The following is a 27,321-nucleotide window of genomic DNA, read 5'->3' as shown; positions in this document are numbered from 1 at the left end:
GATGGGGAGTATTAAACACCCTTCCCACTTGTAATAATCTTCATGAAAACTAATGTAAAATAATTTAAGTTCAGATCAGTTTTAATGATCACACAGGGCAGATATACGCAACAGGGAACAAACCAATCGCAAATTATTTCAATGATGAGGATTCATTCTCTGCATTGAGTATCTTATATATATCTTGAGAAATTTACATTTATCCAGGTGAGAAAATTGTGCTAAATTTTAAAATAATAAATAACAATTGAAACTGAAATTTGCTGTAACAATCACTGTGAAATTGAGAAGCTATCCTGCATGCGTATAAAGTCAAAATCTCATTAAGGGCAAATAATAAGCAGAATGGTAATGGCACAATTATGAAATTTGTAAACGTTATCTTTCTTTAAATAAAGGGAAGTGAGATCAATAGGAAGGTAATATACATCAGTTTAACTTCAGATCAATAAAGTAATTAAGTTAATATATTGGACTCCTTGATAGTTGGAAACAAGAAAGTGATTATATATTGGCATGGGCCTTTTCAACTACTATTAAATCCAATCATTAGAATTTTAAAAGTCTGGTTATTAAATGCTTTTGCACTCTAAAAAATGATGTCTCGAGGGCAGAGATGATGCAGTGCACTGGATTTTAAGTGCAATGAGTCAGAGTCTGTAAGACACAGATTGTGACAACAATTGCTCACACAGTGAGTTTCCTTCTCCGCCATTCCATTAAGAGCAGGCATGTAGCACAGGAGACCAGGTGCTTCCTCACAGAGAGTGATGGAAACTCTGGAGGAAGTATGCCATGGCTATGCTTGCACACCTAGTGGCTAGTTATGAAACTCCTTCTCATTCTCTTGGCCAGCGATAGTACCTTGCACAGAAGAAGCAACAGAATAATAAATACAGCTGAAAAATGTTAAATCAATGGCTCATTGGGTAAATTTGCCACATGCTGTGATACTGAGCGATATGGATCAGAAAAGGACCCCGGTTCAATCCGTGGTCTGTGCTGAGACAGCTGATATTAGGTGGGCTGACAGTGTGACACAAAAGTTAGTCTCAGTGCTGCTTTGCTGTGTCAGAAGGAGGAAATATCCCATTGCTGATTGCTATGCAGTGACGCATGTTGAAAGTGCATTTGTGTTGTTTTCAAGTAAGGTGCATTTGTGTTGTTTTCAAGTAAGGTTAAGAGCCGGAGGAGACAGTCAAGCATTTTGAAAGGGATACAAGAGGCCCACAGATTAGCAAATCAGCTGCCTTGTCAGCCCCAGCAGAGACCAAGGCCTACAAAAGAAGGTAAGTGAAGGCAAGATTGGAGGGAGGAGGTTGCTACAAAGCCCTCTGCCTCCATGGTAGCAATATGTGGGCTGCACACTGGGAAAAATCTTCCGGAGACCCACGGCCCCACTTGCACTACCATTTATAATCCGCAAGTAGGGAATTGCATAGAATTACAGCACAAAAACAGGCCATTCGGCCCAACTGGTCTATGCCAGAGTGCCAGCTGGAATAAGAGGCCAGCAGCTGTCCCGGCAAGAGCAGGGAAGGGAAATCCAGCTCAGAGCATTGAAGCAGCTGCAGCCCTCACTGCCTGAACTTTCCTTCATTTTCTGACACTATCCTGCTTGACTTTGTGTGGGATTGCAGAGGGGAATCCAGCCCAGTAATTTACTGGCAGTGGATACAATATTAAAGAGAAGTAAATTACATATGTACTAGGCAGTGTTTTTGAAAAGACTGAATAAGTTTAAGATATGGGCTATTAACTACATTCCAATTTGAAAGATTGCAAAGGGCAGACCTTTTATTGCTGACATTTGCTTGTCCATGATATTTAAGGAATTTCATTCTGTCAGGTGAGGACTGATTGAGTACTGCTCAAACTGAATGCATAGAGAAAGCTGCATATTCAAGTTCCATGGCATTAAATATTTAGCTTAAATTGAAATTGATGCATTTCCAAAACTGATTCAAAACGTGAATTTAACACTTTGAAAGCCAATAGTTTGAATTTTCTATTTTAGTTGGTGTGTGAATCTTCTATTGCATTTGAGATGCAAATATCATAGAGTCAATTCAATTCAATTCAATTCAATTCAAATGCTTTATTGGCATGAAAGTTTACAGAGAACCATATTGCCAAAGCTTACATAGCAAAAAGGTACAGTTTTCCAACATTCTGTAGGTGTCAATCGATTTGACATTTGTTGGGTACATACAATATTACTTTTAAACAATATTAATTTTAAACAGTCTTTGTACTTCATTTGGTACGTTCAATATTAATTTTAAACAGTCTTAATTTTAAACAGTCCTCAGGTTGTGACATGTTGTTACATATTTGGCCCCAAGGTATGGTCTGTCTCCTTCTCCCAGGACTAATCTCAATTTTGACAGGTCATCCAATTCCTTGAAATCTGGGGTTGTTTGGCTTAGCTTGTTGAATAATATGTTTCTTGATGTGTTGAATTTTTCGCATTTTAGGAGGAAATGCATTTCTGTTTCAACCTCGCCGGCCAGACATTGATCGCATATTCTATTCTCTCTAGGCTGCCAGGATTTCTTGTATCTGCCTTTTTCAATTTCCAGTTGGTGGTCGCTTAGTCTGTACCTGGTGAGGGTCTGTCTCTGTTTTGTGTCTCTGATGGTCGTGAGGTAGTCTGCCAGTTTATATTCTCTTTTTAGGGCCCGGTAACATTCTAATCTGCTTTGGCTTTCGGTTATTTTGTTCCAATGTTCCAGGTAGGTTTCTTTGCATTGTTTAATGTCTCTGTTTGCACAAATTATGGGCATCAGCCTAAAACTGACTGCATTCCACCCTGGAGTGTTCTTTTAGTCTTTTAGTTTTAGGTTTGTTTCGGTTTAGATTTATTTTAGCAATTTCATCAGAAATGTATTCCTAGTTTAGTCTCTTGGGAAAAAGTGTCAAAAATTTAACTTTCTCGGTTTTTGTTGTAGTTTTTTCAGGATTTAAAAAAAAAATTATATTTCAAAAAAATTGTAATTATTGTTTCACTGAAACAACTCACAAAGCTACAAGGGATGCTGAGAAACAGTAATCTGTAGCTTGAGTGACAACGAAGACTTTATTCATCTATTTCCATTTTAATTTCCAAAAGTGTTGCTTTTGTCCTAGAAATAATAACATTTTTAATGCTGCTTCCTCATCTTGAATGAGTTTTATAGTTGTGGTCTTAAGAAATTTAGCTTTTAATTTTAATTTATTTGAAAAAAAAATACAATAATTTTAGCTTATGATTATTTCCCTCCTCATTTAGCTGATGAAATCAACACTGCCTGACATATTGGGTGGGTCTTAACTTGGTGTGATAGTGTAAAATGGGTGATAGTGAGTCGGCAAAGATGTAAAACAGGCTGCCAACACGCTATCATTCATTTTACACTATTGCACAAAGTCAAAATCTATTCCATTGACTCCTACAGCTGAACTGGAATAAGTGTTTCTAACATTGTTACAATTAAGAGATGTATTATTTGTGTAAAATGCAAGCACCATGGGGAAGATTTTCTATGGTTCCTACAGGACAGCAAAATCATAAGCGGGGTGAAAAGATTTTCTATATTCACTACTTCTAGGAAAATCAAATCCATTTTTTCTTATAGAATGTACTTTGAACTTTGCTTGAATAAAATATCAGAGGAAGTCTTCCTGCTATTTTTACAATGCCACAAATGATGTTACAGAGACTAGAAATTACTGTTGGCAATATTAGCAGACATTTTCAATGGGTTAGCACCTCCTCAAAATAATAGGCAGAGGAAAAGACATAAATGGAATAAGCATTCATCCATTAATATCACCAAGAGTAATTCCTAGCCTTTTGGACTAGCAGTATCAGTTTCCATTACCCTGCAATTAATATTATACAGCCCTTTATGGGTTAAACTAGAAAAAGATTACCACATGCATGTTTACAACACATATGGGCGATTTTACTTTAACAGGAATTTTTATTTAATTGCATGAAAAGTAAATTGGGACACTGGAATATTAAAGGAGTGCCACTATTTTCAAATTCACTGCAGCTTTACTATACATTTAGAATATATATATATATATATATATATATATATACCACACACATTATATATATATATATATATATATAAAGACTTTATCTAACAGTTGAGCTTTAACATCATGAAATTAAAAAATGTTCCAGATGTAAATAATATACCGGGTGTGGAAATGGGGAAGTTGACAGGATATTTCTGTATGCGGTTACAAATCAACAACATCTGCTTTCAGTCCCAAAGCATGATCTCACATTCACATACACCTCCAAATTCAAAAAGGAAAATTTGTGCAATGTAATAGTAATAAAAAGCTTCAACATACACAAATGCATATTCAACCTCATCAACCTCTGTTAATATCAAACGCATATGTCATAGGTTTAAACTCGAGTATTGTAAGAGGATGTTGTCATCATTTTTTTTAAACCGCACTTGTTTTTCTTTTACATCTCATGTTGTGCGTAAAATACTTTCCCTAATTAAGATGGCATTGTGCTAGTTTCTCTGTTTCATGGGAAGTTCATATCACACACCTACAAGGCTCATAAATGTTGCAAGACTTCCGCTTTAAGATTACACTTTCCAAATATTAGCATATTAACCCATTGATTTCAAGTGAGTTAATGCTTCTGTTTAAGTAGTGGGCAAAGGGACTGTGTACAAATGTATTAACCATTCATATGGTAATATTCACGGTATAACTTCAAAGCTTTAAATCTGAGGGATACTTATTAGCCCAAGACTATTAAATACCTAATTGCAATTTTTTGTCTACACTCATCATCTGTAGAAGAAAGCAAACTATTGTGCACCTTAGTTCTCAACTGAATAACATCTACTTTTAACTAATTTTACAAATGAAATCTATTCACGTGGGAAGAATGTCGGGCTGAATTTTGCCGGCGCTCAGAGTGCGGGTTTGGAGGCAGGTCCGCTGTCAAAATTGAAATGATTGACAGCAGTTTGGGAACCCGCTGCAAACCCCCCTCCATGTAAGTTTCCAGAGTGTCGGGTCTGTGATTTCAGAACAGACCCAACACCAAGCGACGGGAGAGTATTTAAGATACTTAACTGCTTGTTAAGTGCATGTTTACTACTATTTTGCCAGCGTTTTTCTGTTTCACCACATTTTTAACGGGGTTCACATCGTTCGGAGATCACGTCAGGTAAGTAAGCCAGGTTCTCTGTCTCCCCATTGCAGTGAATATGTAACAGCTGCAAAAGTGGTATGAAAGCTACCATTTCACAACTGGTCACTTTCCAATGTCAGAAGCTTGAGCCTTCAGGATTTGGAAGACACTTTTGAGCTTTATGCAGTGCAGTTTGGAAGTGTTTGGAGTAAACTCTCTATCCACTGTCACTTCCTTGGAACAAGGTCTCTCACCATTGACAGATCACTTCTGTCATCTCAACTTCAGCTGCCATCTATTCCAGCAACATCGGTGCACTTGAAAAAATCTCACCTTGGTCCTCAGAATCCCAACACAATCAGCCCCCAACACCAACATCACCAACATCCACACAAACCTTCTCCGCAATCAACTGGATACAGGGCATCATCACCCATGCACATTGCTGCCCAGGATGCCAGCGATGGACTCACCATGTCCAGATTTGCTTCACTTAACACTGTACACCCTGGCTGCCACATGGTGCACCAGGTTGGCACCACCCCACACCAGCACCATAAAGCATCCCTACAATGTCCAAGCCATTCCTTTCACACTCAACACCATTGAGGGGAGGGGGAAAAGTCATGTCTCACCATTTACTGCAACTCACTAAGCCACTTCCAAAGGTGCACACAAATCTGTCCAAGAACACAAAGTGTTCAAAATAAAGATTTCCATGTTTGACAGCATATTACCAGCAACTTCACATGACCATTGGATGAACCACTCGAGTGCCTACCCTTGTGTGTTCTTAGTTGGTATGCTTGCACTAGGATGAGGGTGAGTGTGAGGGGTGGCTAGTGAGATGGGGAAGTGATAATGTAGATAGAGAGGGATGGGTGGGGGTGCAAGGTAAATTGGTGTGAATAAAGATGTGCAGGAGTAGGGTAGGGAAGGCAGAGTGATGGGGATCTGATGCGTGGCACAGCAGGATGAGGTTGGGTGTGGCTTTGCAGTAACATTTCGTGATCTACGGAGATCATTGAAAGGTTTGCACCACTGCAGCCTGGTACTCCTGACGACATCCCTGCTTGTGCCCTCCTGTGCAATGTGCAACCAGGCTGCGTTGGTGTCCTGGGGAGGTCTCTTCCGACCATTGGAAGGGAAGAGAACCTCCCTGCGTGCTGTGGCTCCCTCCATAAGCATATGGAGGGAGTCATGGGAGAGCCTGGGCACCTTTGTGCAGTGCTCGTCAGTGTTTGCAGCACCTCAATGCTGTAGAACACCGACAGCACAATTGTCAAAGTGAACGCGGCCATGGCCCCTTTAAGGAAACTGGCTGATGATGCGTCATCAAATTATGTCATCAGACCCGCTTCCATTTAATTGGCCGGCAACCCCGCAGGGCGGGCTTAACAAGCCCTATTAACTGAAAATCATTTTTGCAGAGCGGACCAGAACCCGCCAACCACCTCTCCCGCCGCAATCCCACCTCCGCTGGCGAAATCACAGCCGTCCTGTCTGTTCAACGGAATATGCCATGGAGCTCACTTCTAAAGGCTTGTGTATTTCAAGCTAAATACTGACTATGTCAGCAATCAAAATTTAAAGTAACTGCAAGTTTCCTATAAATAGATATTAAAATATATAGACATATAATTATGATTAGAAATGAGACCAAACCTCCTTATTTATAGAGTTTACAGCACAGAAACCGGCCATTCGGCCCAACTACTCTATGCCAGCATTTATGCTCCACACGAGCTTCCTTCCACCCCTAATCCTATCAGCACACCCTTCTATTCCTTTCTCCCTCATGTGCTTATCTAGCTTCCCCTTAAATGCATCTAGGCTATGCGCCTCAACTACTCCCTGTGGTAGCGAGTTCCACATTCTTACCACTCTTTAGGTAAAGAACTGTCTCCTGAATTCCCTATTGGATTTATAAGTGACTATCTTATATTTATACCTTTAGGTTTGGTCTCCCCCACAAGTGGAAATTTTTTTTTCCACGTCTACCCTATTATTATCTTAAAAACCTCTCTCGTCACCCTCAGCCTTCTCATCTGTAGGGAAAAGAGCCCCATACAGACTAAATTCTGTACAACAATGTCATGATGTTGCACAGGATGTGCAATCGTCAGAATGCACCCAAAATGTGTTATTTAAATGCCTAGCATGTTCGAAATCTGTAGAATTACAGGTGGCAAAAGTCCCAATTAAATCAGTGTGGGTGTCATTTTAGGGTTTGAACAATTTAGCACACAGTAGAAAAACTGAATGTGTCAGGGCTAGTAATGTGATGTGATAAATATCTGTGGTTGTGAGGTACATCATAGCCCACTCACGACTTTACAGATTATCCAGTCAGTTTGTGCTTATATTTATCACATTCCACTGCTGCCTGTGACACACCATCTATTTATACCATGAAATATCTTGTCCACCTCCTAATGTAACATATATTAGATCAAGCCTTCCTGCAATGTCAGTAACTGAGTTACTGGATCATCCTCATTTGCACAGTTCCATATTCTCCTGTATCTCCATATAATTAATAATGCCATTCTTATTTCCTAGTAATCAATTGCAGATTAGATTCCGATAAACTGTGATGAGATAATAATCTTAATCCTTCAATGAGGAGGCCATTATGCATCAACTGTAAAATATTTATAAATAAATACAGCTTTCATAGCAGAACATCTCAAAATGCTTTACACAATGAATTACTTTTTTGAAGTAGTAACTGTTGTTGTGCAGGCAAATGTTCAGCCATCTTGCACTAGCAACTTCCTACAAATAGCTATCAGATATTATATTTTGAGTAGTATTTGTTGAGGAAGCAATGTTGGCCAACCAGGTCAACATCCTGCACATCTTCAAAGAGGAACATAGGAACAGGTGTGAGCCATTCAGCCCTTCGAGCCTGTTCTGTCATTCAGTGAGATCATGGCTGATCTGTATCTTAACTGCATTCATGCCATGGGATCTTTAACGTCCAGCTGAACTACCAGAACAGGCAGATGGGACATTATTTAAGCATCTTTTCTGAAGGACAGAAGTATGGAATGGTCTGGCCATCAGTGTTCCCCATGATAAAAGTAAGATAAAATAATAGATACGTAAAGGTGATTACAAGAGGAAATAATTTAATTGAAGCATTCAGAGCACAAGACAAAAGTTCAAGTAGTTTGTCATCTGAATGTCTCCACTAGTTTATTTATAAAAGCACTCCCACCTATCATTCTCATTAATTAAAAGTAACATCTACAAATTGCTTAATAATTAATCAGAAATACATATGTGCAGGTAAATAAACTAAAACATAAACCATAAAAATATTATGGGTCGATGTTACCAACACTCAAAACATTTGGGGGCAAAAATTGTCTCGCGCCCCCTTTGGGGCGATAACTAATGAAGGGGGGAGGTGGTGGGAGGATCCAGGAAAGAGTAAATTTAAAAGCAGCGAGTGAAATGTCAAGGCACTGGAGCAGAGTAAGAGTTTTGGGTAAAAATAAGCAGAGTGGGCCAGGAAGTGACAGAGAGAGTAACAAAGGTAATAGGGCATCAGTGACTGAGGTGACCCGAAACAGTTAGCGACCCCACACCCGAAGTTGAATGGTAGCATCCCAAGCAGGAGGTGGGGTGCTACTGGAAGCGTTGCCCCTCCCTCTTGGGGCGCTACAAGTTAATATCGCGGTGCTACATGCAGCAGCGTCACACGTGCCAGCACGTAGCGCCACGGTATTGCTGTCCTCATTCCCCTGATTAAACGGGAGGGGCCTCGCGCAGCACGCACCAGGGGCCTACTGGACCACCGGGGGAGCAGGGTGCCGGCAAAAGAGCCCGGCACTCAAGAGGAGTGCCAGGCTGCCCGATCGCGGCCGGCACTCCACAAGGAGGCGAGAGGGGGCAGGTGCTGGCAGGCGGCTCAAAAAAAGGCCGCCCGGCACCTGCCCTTTAATTATCACCGCCCCGACCGCAAAAATGCCACCCTCACCCTGTCGGACATAGTGTCCAGCGGTAGGTTAGGGGGCACGAGCCAAGTTTGTGGCCGGGGCGCGTGCGGGGCGCTGCACACGGCAATGACGTCATCGCTGGGGGCGCAGCACCGCGGGGCGCTACCGGCTACCGCCGCTGCTAACTTCCCGCTGAATTTTGCGGGAGGCGTTAGCAGTGCCACGCCTGGGCGCTAGGTGCTTTGTGCCTCGTTAGCTCCCCCTCGCTAACGGGAGGCACAAAGCAACCAAAATTTTCCCCCTTGTTAAACCTGAAAAAATTGGATGCAACTTTACAGAAGGTTATTTTGTGTTTTTCGGGTCGATAAGGAGCATTATTATACAATGTAACAAAACAGGCTTCTTACTACTCAGTTCTAAATCTATGGCTTTAGGACTGTGCAGCACGGCCTAGAAATCCGATTACATCCAGAATCTGGTAAGCTGGGAATGAGTCGGCACTGTACACGCCAGTTAATATGTGTGCAAGCAGCACGCAATATTCATGCTGCCTAGTGATTTTAATGATCCAGGCGTGCAGCCAGCACTACACATTTGCTGTATGCCTATCGAAGCTGGGGGGTGGGGGGATATCGGGCGTCTATGGCGCCACTTAAAAGGCAGCCAGCAATTCTTCAAGGGAAACTGCATTTTGGTTGCAGACACCCAACAACAACAACAACAACTTGTGCTTCAGTAGCACCGTAACGTAGTAAAACACATTAACATCCTAAAGCACTTCACAGGAGTGATTATCAAACAAAATCTGACACCGAGCCACATAAGGAAATATTAGGGCAGGTGACTAACGGCTTGGTCAAAGTGGTAGGTTTTAAAGAGTGTCTTAAAAGGAAGAAAAAGGCAGAGAGGTGGAGAGGTTGAGGGAGGGAATTCCAGAGCTTGGAGCCTTGGAAGTTGAAGGCATGGCCGCCAATGGTGGAGCGATTAAAATCGAGGATGCTCAAAAGGCCAGAATTGGAGAAGCACAAAGATCTCGGGGGATTGTAGGGCTGGAGGAGCTTACAGAGATAGGGAGGGGCGAGGCCATGGAGGGATTTGAAAACAAGGATGAGAATTTTTAAATTGAGTTAGGACACGGGCAGCAGAGTTTTGGATGACCTCAATTTTACGGAGGGTAGAACGTGGGAGGCCGGCCAGGAGTGCGTTGGAATAGTCAAGCCTAGAGGTAACAAAGGCATGGATGAGGGTTTCAGCAGCAGATGAGCTGAGGCAGAGGCAGAATCACAGAGGTGGGAATAGGTGGTGTTAGTGATTGCACAGCTATGTAGTCAGAAACTCAGCTCAGGGTCAAATATAGCACCAAGATTGCAAACAGTCTGGTTTAAGAAAGTTTCCAGGGAGAGGGATGGAGTCGGTGGCTAGGGAACGGAGTTTGTGGCAGAAGAAATTGGTTAAGAAATAGCTGAAAAAAAGGAACAAGCAGTCACCAAGGTTCTCCGACGCTGCACTGGAGACCTTGGTGCAGGCAGTGGAGAGGAGGAGGGACATCCTCTTTCCCCCAGAAGGCAGGAAGCCCTCCAGGCATCTTGTTCAAAGACAATGGGAAGAAATTACCCAGTATGTGAATGCCAGGAACATTGCACCAAGGACATGGCAGCAACACCGTAAAAAAAAATCAATGATCTAACTAGAGTTGTTAAGGTAAGAGGACGGCTCTCATACTTTCTGCTCACAGCTGCACTTCTACAGCCTCATTATAACACTGACAGCACTCACGAGACTACCCTCCCTCACTTCCCTTCACTTGCCTACAATCACCGCAGCACACCGCTACACCTCCTTCTCCTCATACTCACACATTCACCACTATTGCAACCCTCACTTATCAACAACTTGGCTCTCACACAGAGACTATCAGCTATTCTATCATGGCAGCCACATTCTCCAAACACGTCACAACATAAGGCAATAGACTGGAACCAGAGGAGCAGGAGGAGGAGCCTGCCTGTAGACCATCTTCGCCCCCTTGAAGTGAGCATGCTGGCCATTGTGGGAAGGGGCAGAGTGGAGGCCATTGCGATTGGCAATTCTGGAGGAGATGCCATGCAGGGTTTCTTCATATCTAATCTTCTTTGTCTCTTCTGATCTCTCTCACCCCACACACTCTGCATGACAAGCTGCAGATGCTTACAACACCCAATTCTTTCTCTGCTTTTCCTCATACTACATGCTAACCCTTGTCCCTCTCTTTCATCTCAGCTGCTTAGAACATCAATGCCACTCAGATTGAGTAGGATGAGGAGCCCAGCCTTCCAGAAGATGTATGGACACTTGTTCCGACTCACAAGCACCAGCTCAGATATTGGCACCATGGGGACTTAGAGGCTAGATTAGAGGAGGTATCTGCACGTGGTGACTCTCCGGGCACAAGTGCGCAGGAGCTACGACAAGGGGATAGGACACTACAGGTGTCAGCTCGCCGGAAGGCAAGGTCACGTACTAGTTCTTCTGCAGAGGACTCAAATGCAGACTTTGAGGGTTCAGGCTCCCAAAGAAGGCTAATGGGCATCTACCAGGAAATGCTTGACGCACTGAGAAGCCTGCCGGAAAGCTTGTGCACAATGTCACGGAGCATGGAGGAGTCCAACTCCAACTTTTCTCAAGGCTTTGCACAGACCATGGAGACTATTCTGTCTAACATGGTCCGAGTGGTCAGATCCCTCAACACCACTGTGGAACCCACCATGATGGAGCCCCATGGCAGCTCTGGTAGCTTCCATGGCAGCACAAACTGCTGCACAGTGGCTGCCATTGTAGCTTTGGGAGCCACTGTTGAAAGGAGCTTCCAGGGCATCATATCACTTTTGCCTGTGCTGTCCCAGGTGAGTGGCCTTGGCTCCATGGGAGAGGCACCTGCAGTCCTCATTCAGGATGATAGCAGGTCTGCTCCCTCACCAGACACTCCGCCAGTGCTTCTGTTAGTGCCTCTTAGCCAGCCGGCCCAAACTGCTGCAACCAACGCCAAGATTGCTCAGTCTGAAGCCAGGCCCTCTAGGCCTAGAGCTGCTCCAAAGCCAGATGAATTGTCCTCAATGGAAGCTCAGCAGCCTTCTACCACCCAAACTGTAGCCACTGGGGAAACATTTTGTAGGAGCATGAGGATAGGAAAATGAGCATACAAGCCAGGTACTAAGGGGATGTACAAGGGTGATTAGTGATTTTTTTGTCAATGCTGACATGATTTGACAATATTTATTTGATAAATTTGGTGATTGTCCTTATAGTGAAGCCCAAAAGCCTGGCGTGAAGGAATGCAATTGGATGGTGGTTGTAAGGAAATTGTGGACTGTTGGTGAATGGGGAAATGGGAGGGCTGATTTCAGTGAAACACTTCTCAATGAGTTGGCCTCAGAGCTGAGGTAGGTAGGCATTATGTTGGTTGCTACCTTGCCTCTTCCTCATCCTCCTCCTCCTCTTCTTCTTCATGCTCCTCCTGCACTTCTTGCTACCCAGGTAGTGGTAAAGGCTGTTTCCTCATGATGGTGAAGTTATGCAGCATGCAGCAGACAAAGACGATTATGGATACCCACTCAGGCATGTACTGCGAAGCTCCTCTGGTATAGTCTAGGTAGTGGAAGCGTTGCTTGAGCCCGCCAATTCTTTGCTCAATAATGTTCCTTGTGGTAGCATGGCTCTCATTGTAGGTGCGCTCTACAGCTGTGTGAGGGCTCCTGACAGTAGTCATGAGTCATGTCCAGAGGAGATAAGCCTTGTTACGCAATAGCCAGCCTATAACTTGGTAGCCTGGATGGAAAAAGGCAGCACAGAGGACTGGCCCAGGATGAAAGAGTCATGACTGCTGCTGGGATAGTGGGCACAGACCTGCTTGATGCGTTGCCTGTGGTCGCAAACCAGCTGTACGTTGAATCCCTTTCAATTGATGAAGATGCCAGGCTGGTGATAGAGAATGATAAACCAGCAACAAACATTAAGTACTTCTTGATCGCTTTAAATAACACTGGTGAGTGGGTCTTCCTGCCAGGTAGCGCCATGTTATGCTGTGCAAGTTCAGTACGTGACGAGTGAAGCGCTGGAGTGAGCAAACATCTGGAGTGGGTCCTGCAAGAAGGCTAATTTACATAAATTATTCTTGCCTTTAAATGCCGCCAGCGCAATCTCCTTCCAAGTACGGCGGGCACCGCACTTCCAGTGGGAAATGTGCTCGTGCTTCCTGCCTGCCATATTGGGGCTTAGTAGGCCTGTTAGCACCCAAAAAGTGGGTGCTGCAAGGCCAAGTTTCTAGGCCCATATCTCAAGTATCTCATTAGGCTTGTCCAGGTGTGATGTGCTGAAGTGCAAAGGAGAAAGAAAATGGAAAATAAAATGTGAAACTTGATTTGCCACAGAAAACACAGGAAACACACAAGTCAGCTTTCATGAGTAATTTGAACATTCTAGGAAGCTTGACTTAGCCGTGCAAGACAGGCTTTTCTGCACTGATGTCAAAAAGACAAAGGGCCTGATTTTGTGGATTGTGTGGGAAATGGTTGGATTCCCCCGAATGTGGGGTTCTGACACACAACAAAATGGGTCAGCCAGCTGCATGCAATTTTCCCTTAAGTGGCCAATTAATTTCCAGCATGTGGGCAGCCTTGCTAATTGTCCATTTCCAGTCAGGAAGCCCCACAGTATGATGTCATCATTCGTGGTGCTTTCAAGGTCCACAGCAAGCATTGCTTCCTCTGTTGGCTTCCAAACGAACCATGCAGGATGGCAGAGGAGCCTTCAGCAGCTGTGGCCAGTGCCAGACCCCGAGCTGCCTCCAAAATTGACGAAGCTTCACTGCAGGCATTATTGGATGGGGTTAGGGCCCACAGGAAGGTCCTCTTCCCTTGGTCAGGCAGGAAGAGGCCTTCCACTGAGACCAAGGCTGCATGGATGCAGGTGTCAGCAGATGTCAACTCGAATGTGCATGTAACCTTGGCATCACATCTCTAACTCCTTCTTCTACTCCCCCACAGGACCATCCAGAGCCCCCATCCCCACTGTGGAGGAGGAAGAGGCTGTGCAGCCAGACTCCTCAGAGGAAGCTCCAACCTCTGAGGGTGCAACGTCAGCAGAAGTAAGCGCACCTAGCACCAGCGCAGACACTCACACTTCGGGGGGACCTTCGGGACATAGAGTAGTGTTGTCACCTGGTGTTTCACAGCTCACAAGTGAGCCTCAGCAGGTTCTGGAGACAGGGACAGCAGTGGAGAGTCCTCGTCGGAGGGTGCAGGGCTCTGCCAGCTCAGCTCAGCTGCGCTGCATGTCGACCCTCTGCCTCTGGGTCCATCCGCAAGAGAAGAGGTGATGGATCTCCATGCACAGATGCAGGAGTCTCTGGCAGGTTTTGTCTCCAGGGTGCGGAGCGAATGGAGGAGTCAATAGCGACCATAAGCAGAGCCTTTGTGGAGTCATTGGCGCAGGAACGCATCACCATGGAAAGGTTGGCAACCTCCATGGAGGAGATAACTCGCCAGGGTACGGAAAACATGGTGAGTGCTCATAAGAGAATGACATCTCTTGAGGAGCATTGGTCATCTATTGAACAGAGAAACCAGACCTTCATGGAAGTCCTGAGTAGGACTGCCAGTGCAGATACGGGTCCCCATGGCCCCCTCAAGCGCAGCAAGGTGCTCTCAAGCCACTTCCAAGCGCTGGCCCCTTCTGGTCTGTGCAGCTTCAGATGAGTGAGCAGCAGCCTGGTGCTCCTGGTGCTCATCCTGCTGTTCCTGGTTCTGCTGCTGCCGCCTCTGCTGCTGGAGATCCTCTAATGGAAAGAAGGGAAGGAAGAAAAGGCGTCCCATGCTTCTGGTAGATGCCTCCGCTGAGGAAGCGCTGAGTGAGGGTGGCGAGAGGGGCTTCCCAGGAGATCACATTGGAGAAGTGTGTGAGGCTCCAACCTTCCACAGCTGTACCTAAGCCTTGAAGAAGTAGCCCCAAGCCTTCAACAACAAGGTCCTTCAACAAACAAATGCTGTCCCTTTAAATCGCAGCTTTCCCGAATGACCTGCAGCTGAGAGCAAGCAAGCCGGCAAGCTTCATGCCAGGTTTCATCAGCGGGGTTCCCCGCAGGCGTGTTTAGCGTGGGGAACCCCTGAAAAATCGCAAGGGCACCCTAAAATGGCATTAAACATGCCAATAATTGGTGATCAGGGTCCCGACGGCCAGCCCCACCAGCGGCGGGCGGGACGGATTCGGGTCGCGGAGAAACGGCGGTCCGAAAGTCGGACGGGGCGGGTAATCAGACGGGGGGGCGGGGGGCGGGGGGGGGGAGTCGCGACCCCCTATTTCGGCGATTTTCGGCCCCCGCCCGCATGAAAAGCCACCCGACGGCTGACAGAAAATCAGGGCCAAAGTGTCCAGCATGCTTAGATGTAGAATGCGACAGGTGGGTTGCATTATTATATTTGAAACCAAAGATTTCCCAATGTTGCAAAACCAGGCCCCTCATCCTCCCTCAAGTAAGTAAAGTAATCAATCAAAAGGGTATTCAGTTTTGCATGAAAAGCCATAGCATATAATCTCCATATGTTGTAGAATTTACATAGACCACATCAGTACATTCTTACTTGCATTACTAATAAAATAACTTTAGATATTGTTTGAACTTTCTCAATTGACCAGTTTTAGCCAAGATTACTGCTACCAGTATATATAGCCAGTGAGACACAAGCCTGTTAAAATATTTTGGTGGAGTCTGACCCAAATAATGTTCAAGAATCACTGGCCGGAATTTTCCCTACCGGAGTGGATCCGGTGCGGGCGGCCTCCATGGTGGGTCGCGACCCCGTTGGTGGCTCCATCCCATGCCACAGAATGACTTTCCGATAATGAGGCCTATTAAGCCCGCCCTGCGCATTACTCAGCCCAATTAAATGGTGTGGGTCTGGTAACATCATCGATGACACGTTTTCAGCCGGGATATTTAAAGGGGCCATGGCCTCATTGCATTTGAAGGTTCATCTAGCAGTGTGCTGGCAGCACACTGGAGGATTTCATTGCTCCAAACAGTTGGAGAGTTGGCTGCACAGAGGCAGAGGGCTGCACCAAGGTTCACCGATGACTCCCTCCATATGCTTGTGAAGGGAATGAGAGCACGCGGGGTAGTCCTCTTCCCTGCTGATGGGAGAAAGAGACCTCCCCAGCAGACAAAAGGAGCCTGGCTCCAAATAGCAGGAATGTGGTCAGGAGGACCTGGGTGCAGTGCCGCTAACACTTCAATTATCTTGTTAGATCAGGAAAGGTGAGTACAAAGCCACACTCACCTTCATCCTGCTGTGCCTCTCATCACATCCCCATCACTCTGCCTTCCCCACCCTACTCCTGCACATCCTTACTCACACCAACTTACCTTGTACCTCCACCCATTCCTCTCGATCTACATTATCACATCCTCATATGACTAACCACCCCTCACACTCACCCTCATCCTAATGCAATCATGCCAACTAACAACACACAAGGCTACTTGGAATTGCCACCCCAATCCATCATAGTCACCCTCTACAGATGTAACCAATCCATTCCTTATGCTCATTCCATCACTCTTACTCAACCTTCTCTTCTTACCCTCCTTGCAAGAAAAGAGAGCCCACAATAAGGAGAGGGAGAGAACTGGTGGTGGGCCCCCATCAATGGCCAGCCTGACCACAGCAGAGGAGGTTGCGTTAGAGCTGGTGGGAGTCGCCGAACAGCTGGAGGTGGGAGACGGAGAGAGGGGGACATCTCAGCAACCTGGTGTCAGAATTACATATCATACACTACATGGCATATATCAGTCACTCATATGGGGCTGATATCAGCAGCCATTGAATGGTCATTATGATCATAATGATTTCTGCACCCATTCTACATATGACATACCAAACTCATCTCTTTACTCTCCCACAGGTCCATCAAGAGCCCCCACCACTGTCCAGGCGCAAGAGGAAGATGACTCCTCAGAGGAGCCTCCAGCCTCTGAACGCGCACCATCACCAGACAGAAGCGCATCCAGCACTAGTGCAGATACTCAGACCTCAGTGGGTCCCTCGCGAGATAGAGTAGTCTTGTCACCTGGTGTGTCACAAATCACAACCAAGCAACAGCAGGTGGTGGAGACAGGATCAGCAGTGGAAACTCCTCGTTGGAGGGTGCAGGACACTCCCAGCTCTGCTCAGTTGCATGCAGATGCTGAGCTCTGGGGGCCATCGAGAAAGAGGGCAATCTTGGGGCTGCAGAAAGGAGTGCAGGAGGATCTGGCAGGTTTTGTGAGTGCGATGACTGCCAGTGTTCAGAGAATGGAGGAGTCCATCTCCAACATGAGCACCACAGTGTCGCAGGCAATGGCGACTGTAGGCTCTTCCATCGATAGGATGGCCACCTGCATGGAGCTGCTAATGCACCACTCAGAGGAGCTCATGCTATCTATGCAGAATAGATGGCTATCTATGGAGAATAGATGGCAGAGGCTCATAGACGTCCTCTCTAGGAGGAATGTCAGTGTAGACGTGAGTCCTCATGCCCCACCGATGTGCAGCAAAGTGCTCTCCAGCTCCTTGCTAGCAGGCAAGTGCCACTGGCCCATGAGAGGGGACATAGAAGTGGGGGCTCCTCTCAAAGCGCTCACACTTCTGCCCCATTGCCACCCCTTCAGCCCATTGCCACCCCTTCAGCAGAGTCCCAGATGCCTCCTCAGATTGCGATGGCAGAGTCTGCCCCTGCACAATCGCAGGAGGAGCAGACTTTGACAGGGCTAGCACAGGCTCCAAAACCGAGAGGACGACCGCCAGAAGTGTCTAGGCAGTCACAGCAGGGAAGTAAGGAGGCTGCATCGACCTCTACTGAAGTCACAGGGGTAGCACCACATAGAAGCACGCATAAGAGAAAGATGCCACATAAGTAGATTCACAAGGGTAGCCACTTGGGTGTTTTATTCAATGTTGATGTGATGTTTCAGTTTATTTAATGTGAACCATAAATTTCTTTCTTTTCAAAACTTTCCAGTCTTGGACAAATTGGTGTGCACCATTGGAAGTGCCGTAGTGAGTTGGAGTGAAGGGTCAGACAGAACGTTGCCTCCACCAATGGTGGTGACTGTGAAAAGAATGGATTGGTCATTGTAGGGGTGATTAATGGTGTGGCTGTGGGGTGCTGCCAACCTGACGAAGCATGTGGCAGCCATATGGGTGGACTACGTAAAGTTATGTAAATCTGGCCATGATGAGGCCATCCCTGGCCTCCTGGGCAGCAATGTGCTCGAGTGCTGGTGCCATCTGCACCGCAGGTTCCTCCAGCTCATGCTCCATCTCATCTTCCAGCTGATGCTCCTCCTCCTCTGAAGAGACTGTGCACTCCGTGCCTTGCTCCTCATGCAGCACTAATCCTCGCTGCCGTGCTATGTTGTGCATAGTGTAGGATGTAGATTCTGGAGACCCTGGCTGGTGCGTACTGAAGAGCTCCTCCAGATCTGCCAAGGTATCTGAAGCGCATTTTGTGCATGTCTATTGTCTGCTCATCTGGTGGAAATGTGGCTTTCATTACATCTCTCCTCAGCCTCAGTACTTGGCCTCTTCAAGGGTGTCATGAGCCACATCTTCAGTGGATAGCCCTGGTCTCCAAGTAGTCAGCCGGAAGGTATGTTTGGAGGTGTGAAGAGCTGAGGGAGGGTGGACTGATGCAGGATGAGAGACAGCTGCCAGCGAATTTGGCACACACATGCATGATGATCTTCCTATGGTTGCAGATGAGCTGCACATTGAGGGAATGGAAGCCCTTGCGGTTGACAAAGACTCCTGGGTGATAATGGGATGCCCTGATGGCCACATGTGTGCAGTTGATGATGTCCTACAACCGTGGGAAGCCAGCCAGAGTGGCAAAGCCAAGCGCCCACTCAGTAACACTAGCTTCAACAGTGGCAAAATTGATATAATTGGCTGACTTGTCAAAGAGGGTATACCCGGTGACCTGTGTGATGTATCTGTGGGCAACCGACTGCGAGATGCCGCAAATGTCTACTGCACATCCCTGGAAGGAGCCTGAGGTGAACATGTTGAGGGCGCTGGTGACTTTGACAGCCATTGGTAAGGAGTGTCCATCAAGTCCTCTGGGCTGCAGGTCTTGCTCGAGCAATGTGCAAATGCCTGGGATGAGCTGGTGCAATAATCTGAGCCTTCTTTGACACTGCTGCTCAGTCATGTTGAGGAAACTCATCCTCTGCCTGTATACCCTGTGCTGGGGGTATCGCCTCCAGCGTGGTGCAGCCCTGCGCTGATGCCCTCTGTCCGGTGGAGCATCAGGCCATTGAGGAGAAGGTTGGTGGTGTTGTTGTTGGTGCTGCTGGTGTGCCTGGTGCTGCTGGTGTTGGGGCTCATCGTGGTCAGATTATGAGGACCAAGGTGGGACAGTATAAATGACACCCAAGCTGATGGAATAGATGGCATGTGAAGTAGAGATGACAGAAGCAATCTTCAATGGTGAGAGAGGTTGTTCCACTGAGGTGAGACTGGATGGAGACTTTGCTGGAAAGACTTGTAGCCTGCAGAAAGCTCAATCTGTGCTGGGAATGTAGTCAGCAACAGCTTCTGCCTGAGGAAAGTGTTCAGCTGTCAGGTGGGAGCTTTTAAACTACATTTGATGCTGTCGACTAATCAGCTGGAGCAATGGCCACTCAACTCTCGCCTCAAGTTGACAGACGTGGTTTCCGAGCTGTATGAATCCCATGCCCATGCAGAGAAATTTAAAATGTTGGGGGAAAAGGGCTCTTAAGTGCCTGTAAACTATCTGATAATGATTTCAATTAGGTTACCCGCCCCCGTCGGATCACTGCCGCACCGGCAAACACGCCCATGGGAAAGGCACGTGGGGGCAGGATGATGGCAGATTCCCGACCTGCTCCCAATTTTTTCAAATTTTGCACCCAACCCGCCTCCATTCCCGCCCGCTACCACCTTGGAAAATTCTGGCCACTGTTGCAAATCATTCAGAATTTCATACAATTAAAATTTCAGATCTCATAACACAAAAGTTAAATTTGATATTCATATTACTTACCATATTGATAGCATTCACTGGACCAATGCTATTTATATATATGTCAGTATCAATTATTGTTGGCTTCACTGGAACAAAACATTACAAGTTATCAGGATTGGATAGCTCATTCAGTGACATGCAGATACAGTTTTGAAAAAAATCAAAGGCTAATTCAAAAATAAAGAAGTACATAAATGGAGCCTCAAGTACACCTACCTCCTATATCAGGCCTGAGTTTATTGTCATACCCTTCCAATAAATTGTTTAAAATAAGAGTAACATCACTTTCGTAAACCTTTGGACTCAGTACCCATGTTTTATTAAGTGTCAAATCGTCATAGTCTTCATCTTCATTTTTACCAGAACTTGGAAAATGAAAAGAAACAAATATACAAAAGAAGTCACCAATCAATAGCAGGACACAACAGGAAAGAAATATTTTGGGGGAAATTTTACTGCCACAAACCAGTTATGTCAGATTTCCTACCCACAATTTTCTCATTGCAACTGCTCTTTCGCACAATATATTAATACAGCCAGAACAGCGAGAGGAAAAATACGAGAGGATGTGTGTGAATGCAAACAGCTGATGGTGAGAATGCACTTGAGAAGGGAGAATTACTTCATTTAATATGCAGATCACAACAGGAAAATACATAAAAGTTAATTTAATTACCATACAAGTTGTAGATTTATGACGTGCGATGGCCAATGAATATATAACATTGACTTTTATGTGTGTTCCCGTTTATTCTTAGGATAACTTGACTACTTGCACTTATTTCATACTAACACATGAAAGTTCATGTAAAGTATTACTAACCACCCCTAATATGTGAATCATATTATTTACTGTTCTACAGGTAAATGAACAGTTATACTCTGGTGGGTAATTGAAATAAAATAAAGGAAGAAGTATTGTTACTTTCTTTTATGAATTATAAGAAAGTCTTGCATTTTATATAGCACCTTTCACAATCTCAGAATGTCCCAAAGAGCTTTACAGCCAATTAAATACTTTTGAAGTGTATTCACTGTTGTAATGTAGGAAATGCAACGGCCAAGTTGCGCGCAGCAAGTTCCCACAAACAGCAATGTAATAATGACCAGCTGATCTGTTTGTAATGTTGGTGCAGGGATAAATGTCGACCAGGGCACCAGGGAGAACTCCGCTGCTCTTCTTCAAAATAGTGCCATGGGATCTCAGTTTAATGTCTCATCTGAAAGACGGCACCCCTGACAGTGCAGCACTCCCTCAGTACTGCACTGGAGTATCAGATTTTGTGCTCAAATATCTAGAGTGGGCCTTTGTAATTACCATACAAGATATAGATTTATGGCATGGAATGATCAATGAATATATAGCATTGACTTTATGTGTGTTCCTGTTTATTCTTAAGATAACTTGATTGCTTGAACTTATTTCATAACACATGAAAGTCCTTGCAAAGGCGAAAGTGTTACCCAGTGAGCCATTATATAGCACGGTGGCATAGTGGTTAGCACTGTTGCTTCACAGCACCAGGGACCCGGGTTCGAATCCGGCCTCGGGCGACTGTCTGTGTGGAGTTTGCACATTCTCCCCGTGTTTGCGTGGGTTTCCTCCGGGTGCTCCGGTTTCCTCCCACAGTCCAAAGATGTGCGAGTTAGGTTGATTGGCTATGATAAATTGACCCTTAGTGTTAGGGGGGATTAAATACGTGGGGTTACGGGGATAGGGTGGGATATGTGTTGGTGTAGGGGTTACGGGGATCGGGTGGGATATGTGTCGGTGCAGGCTCGATGGGCTGAAATGGCCTCTATCTGCACTGTGGGGTTTCTGTGATAAACAAAACCAATAGTTTGTCAATTGTTAATATGTACCAAAAATGGACTATTGAACTGTAGCTTTGTATAATTTATAGGATGGTTTGTATCTTTATTGAAAGCTCATCAATAAAGTTACAACTTTAGTGCCTATTTCAATATGGTCAGTACAAGCTTAATAATCATTTAGAGTACTACATGCCTTATTAAAATAATTGTATACAAATTTTAAATATTACAGCAAATGCTATTGGCTTAATTATCTATTATATTTTGAGGCAAATTGGAAAATCGAACTTCTCAATCAATCTTCAGTACAGTATTAGTTCTGTAAATTTTCAAATCCCTCCATGGCCTCACCCCTCCCTATCTCTGTAATCTCCTCCAGCCCCACAACCCCCCCCAGATATCTGATCTCCTCCAATTCTGGGCTCTTGAGCATCCCCGATTTCAATTGTGCCACCATTGGTGGCCGTGCCTTCAGCTACCAAGACCCTAAGCTCTATAATTCTTTTCCTTAACCGATCCACCTCTCTCCCTCTATCCTCCTTTAAGACTCTCCTTAAAACCTACCTCTTTGACCAAGCTTTTGGTCATTTGCCCTAATATCTCCTTATGAAGCTCATGTCAATTTTTGTTTTATAACGCTCCTGTGAAGCACCTTGGGACATTTTACTACGCCAAAGGCGCTATATAAATGCAAGTTGTTGTTGTAATAAAGGAGACAGGAGACACAGTCACTGGTGTGTCTACCACAGAAAGAATGAAGCAAGCAAAATATTGCATTAGAAGTCTCCAGTGTTTCTGTAAAATTATACAGTAAACGGGTGAAAATAATTTATATTTAATATTTACAGCACATTAATACTTTCTTATTTTTGACTACGGTTCAGTGTGTAATCTTCTTCAACGTTCCCATGTGTTTCTTAGTCCTTACCCAATTTAAAGAAGGCACTTTCAAAACATAAATAATTGTGTTTGTGGTGGCGGGAGAGGGAAAGGCAGATAAGAATGATCCTTTCGCGGGGAATCTAGTATCCATAGCCCTTGATTACAAAGAAAAACACTTGCCTTCTCTGCTATGCGGGATTAAAAATAAAACCTACTAAAATGAATCCATTATCTGGCCTAGGGCCACAGATTACCAACATGATTTACCACGATTTAAAGAGCAACGGTATGATGTAAGGCAAACACTTCTGCTTTCATCAGAGCTTGTACCCAGTCAACGAAGGTAGCATTAAAGTGTTTTATTCAAAATAATGCGTCCTTCCCTCCCATCCCTGTATAACTGTCCCCGCAATGGATGAGATCTCAGCATCACTGGGTGAGAGTACTCTGCTAAGTGGCCCAACTATAAAGTACAATTATACCATAATAGAAAAATCATCCACCAGCCCAATCTTATCTAGTGCTTGTCATCGATCCTCTGGAACCCCAATTTCGGGAAATCTGTGTCGCGCTGCATAGCTTTGCAGATATCTCTTATTTTAATTGTTGGGGACAGGCACACGTGACGTATCTAATCTCAAGAATTACCGAAATAAGATGCAACATTCGCCCATCTTCCCCCCCCCCCCCCCCCCCCAATAAGCTTGTCAATCCCAAACGTCACGGCGGATTTCCAAGAATCACCAATACTGGCAGGGCCTGCATTCCATTTCCAAGCCATCTATTTTTTTGTTTCACTTTGTGCTACTTTTCCATCTGGCCGCGCTTCTCGCCACATTGGGTGGAATACGCGCAACCTGGATTCATTGACACTTTCACTCCAGGTTGACAGATGCAATATTACTGTCAAACAAAGCATCTGCATGTCTATATTTGAGTCTGTGCGTGTCTGAGCGGACTCATATGTTTGTGTGTGCTGTGTGTTTGTGTGACTAGGTATGAGAATGTATGCCCCAGTACAAATCTGCTGTCTGTTTGTCAAAGGATGTGCGTAAGAATGCATTGAATCTGCCTTTATGTAATATAAGCTATATTTATGTATGTGCAGGTATAGAGGGAAACCATGATTTACATAGGGGCACGCACGGTCCAGGGAAATAGGCAAGAGAATGCTGCAACAGTAAACCTTTAAACGGAAACCGAGGCGGCTGCGATTGAACCGTCCTCCTCGCATCCCAGGCAAGTGCCTCAATGTAAAACCTTTTTTTTAAGCAAAATAGAGGAGCCATGCAGATAAATCCTATGATTCCCTTTCCTACTACGAAGAATATATGAACAATGCAATCCGAATTTTGCCCAAAGACTTGCATGATGTGCAATGCAGGATTAAGGGTCGGTGTATACACATACATAATATACAAAAATATCAAGCCACGTTTAAATTCAAACAGTCCTGATGACCCGTAACAACGGACTCTTTAACACCTAATAGGAAGCCAATGCATTCTCGTGTGGTGAGGAATGCTACCAATGCTGCAATCGCCGGTTACAGGGGGAAAAGGCTTCCATTCTGATTATATTTTCAAGATATGAACACACATGCAAAAAAAAAAAACACAATTTACAAATACTTACCAGGATGGAAGACACGCGATCAGAAATGTCCAGAAGATTACCTTTCTGGGGAAAGAGGCTTGAATTGATGCGATGGGACATTTGAGATGTATTTTGCGAGAAGCCATCTCTCGCTTCATCTGTGTCGTTGGCTCCGTCCTCTCACCGTGAATATTCACTGAGAAACATAGCACAAAGCAGCTTGCATTGGATTCTTGGCGTGCAGCGAACGATCGCCAGCCTGCTGAAGACAATTTAAACGTCAGATCAGACAGTCCCACCGTCTCCCGGGCAAACAATGACACAATTACAATAGGAACAAGTATAGGCATAAGTTTATTCTTTTTTCAAATACTAACAATTTAATATCACTTTCATTGCAAATCAATCCGGGAGTCACAGTGGAGATAGTAACCGGCTGGAAGCATCAAAGCATGCTTTGTTTGCTGTGGTTTTGGAAATGATGTATGTTTGTTACATGTGTATATTTACCTTATATTCCGTTTTTTTAGGATTGTGGCATTAGTCCAGATATTAAAGGAACCCTCCCTGTGAAACCAACAAAATCCACGACGCTTCTTGTGGTAAATATATCGTCACAATCCTCAGTATGGTTCCAGACGCTGCTGATTTGGGTGATTTTTTTTTAGCTTGGTATTATACGTAGCTGCTCCATCTGTAATGGACGCGTTTCCACGTGAAAGCAAAAGAGAGAGGGAGAGAGAGAGAGCAGTACAGAGGGCGAAGTGTGTCATAGCAACCTCTTGTAATCCAAGTTTAAACACAGACTCGAAGCCAAACCTTGACCAGACCATTCACTCACTCCCAGCCAAGAGCGCGCGGCAGGAAGGACGGTGATCTTAGGGCACGTGCAGTGTTGCAATAACTCGGGCTATTCCCAAACAAAATCACCGCAATATTTGTGCTATTGCTGTTGCGGTAAACCAATTCACACTTTAGTGGTCTGAACCATTTAATATTGACTGACATCCGCCTCTTGGTGTTGGACTATTTCAAATCAAGTACTATAATTTTTACGACAAGACTGCGTGTAATGTCATCCCCACTGACAAACAAGGACAGAATGAGCTGGTTTATTAAAAAAAAGTCTCTGGAACAGGTTTTTTCAAATGCTGACTGTTTTCCAATAAACCTTTCAGTTTTGACTGAGATTATCTTTTCTATTTAAGCAGGTTTGCAGTCAACTGAAATATACACTACACGGCTTTATAAAAGTGAATTTGTTAAATTCACTCATATAACTGTTGTTGTCATCGGCTGTCCCAGACCACAAGCTTGGCCTTGGATGGGTTTAGTTAATTCAATCTGTATGGTGATTCTTTTTGATTAACTGATCACGATTTCCATGGTTGCTGCAGAAAGCTTTGATAAGTCAATCAGAAAACGTGCTGATGAGACACTTAAGATATTATTAGTGCGGTCATCAGCAATATCTGCTATTTATTATCTCCTTCATATGCAACTTTCTCTTCCAAAACTCTAACACTAGCTTCAAAAGAACGGTAGATTGACTGTATGTACTGCAGTGGTTGTTGCATTGTTGCATATACAGGCAGCCGCCTTAGAGAGAAGTGTAAGAAGTTACACAACACCAGGTTATAGTCCAACAGCTTTATTTGAAATCACAAGCTTTCGGAGCGCTGCTCCTTCTTCACCTGAAGAAGGAGCGGCGCTCCGAAAGCTTATGATTTCAAATAAAGCTGTTGGACTATAACCTGGTGTTGTGTAACTTCTTACATTTGTCCACCCCAGCCCAACTCCGGCATCTCCACAACTTAGAGAGAAGTGAACATGATGCATATACTGGATACTTGGCAGTGAATTACTAGCTACAGAGATTGCTCGACACCTTCCAGTAAGATCGAAGAGTGTACCTGCAAGTGAAGTAAGAGGTGCAGATCACATCAGATATCACTAAAGCAAAATACTGCCGATGCTGGAAAACTGAAATATAAAGAGAAAATGCTGGAAACACTCAGCAGGTCAGGCAGCATCTGCGGAGAGAGAAACAGAGTTAACGTCTCAGGTCAAATCACTGAGTTATAAGGACAAAATCCAATCAATTAATTCAGGTGTAATAATAAACTACGAGCCAATCTCGAGCAAATTATGTTTGACAGCCAAACCTTAAGACTTTTGCACTTTATAAAAACGTAAACTGTGATGGCTGTATTCTAAAATTGTCTTTGTCCTTTTGTCTTGATTAGCCTGTAAATAAAAAGGTAGACATCCAAGATCTGAATCTAAGTAAGTCAGTTCTTTTTTGGCTAGGCTTTGTTGAAGTTTTTTACATCTGTGAGCTCCTTTTGTCTTTATTGCCCATCCCTAGTTGCCCTTGAGAAGGTGGTGGGATTTCTTGAATCACTGCATTCCATGAGGTGAAGGTACTCAAACAATACTGTTCAGTAGCACATGCCAGGATTTTGCCCAATGACAATGAAGGAATGATGATTATATGTCCAATTCACAATCGTGTGTGTCTTGGAGGGGAACTTGGAAGTAACGGTGTTTCCATGCATCTGTTACCTCTGTCCTTCAAGGTGGTGGAGGTCAAGGATTTGGGAGGTGCTGCTAAAGAAGTTTTGGCAAGTTGCTGCAGTGCATCCTGTAGATAGTAACCACTGCTGCCACGGTATGTCTGTGATGGAGGGAATGGATGTTTAAACTCCTGGATGGGGTGCCGATCAAACGGACTGCTTTGTCCTGGATGGTGTTGTGCTTCATGAGTGTTGCTGCAGCTGCACCCATCCAGGCAAGAGGAGAGTATTTTATCACACTCCTGACGTGCCTTGTAGGTGGTGGAGAGGCTTTGGGGGGGCCAAG

At 44.7% G+C, this 27,321-nt stretch overlaps 1 protein-coding gene across 2 annotated transcripts in view; it reads right to left on the bottom strand.

The window, feature by feature from the left end:
* Nucleotides 1–25,567, bottom strand: part of LOC147114121 (gamma-aminobutyric acid receptor subunit gamma-2-like) — a 177,669-nt gene extending 152,102 nt beyond the window's left edge. The window contains exons 1-4 of one of the 2 annotated variants that reach the window (XM_085995739.1): nt 24,970–25,567; nt 24,499–24,721; nt 20,383–20,531; nt 20,185–20,252 (exon numbers count right to left, since the gene is read on the bottom strand). In XM_085995739.1, coding sequence (XP_085851865.1) covers nt 20,185–20,252; nt 20,383–20,531; nt 24,499–24,617 — 336 coding nt within the window. In that variant the 5' untranslated portion in view covers nt 24,618–24,721; nt 24,970–25,567. The remainder of the gene's footprint in view (nt 1–20,184; nt 20,253–20,382; nt 20,532–24,498; nt 24,722–24,969) is intronic. The other variant, XM_085995738.1, reaches the window with a different exon arrangement.
* Between the last annotated feature and the right edge of the window lie 1,754 nt (nt 25,568–27,321).

The sequence above is a fragment of the Somniosus microcephalus genome, chromosome 8, assembly GCF_052327205.1.
Source record: "Somniosus microcephalus isolate GS21.2 chromosome 8, FLI_Smic_1.0, whole genome shotgun sequence".
NCBI lineage: Eukaryota > Metazoa > Chordata > Chondrichthyes > Squaliformes > Somniosidae > Somniosus > Somniosus microcephalus.
This window is presented reverse-complemented; position numbering and strand designations above follow the sequence as displayed.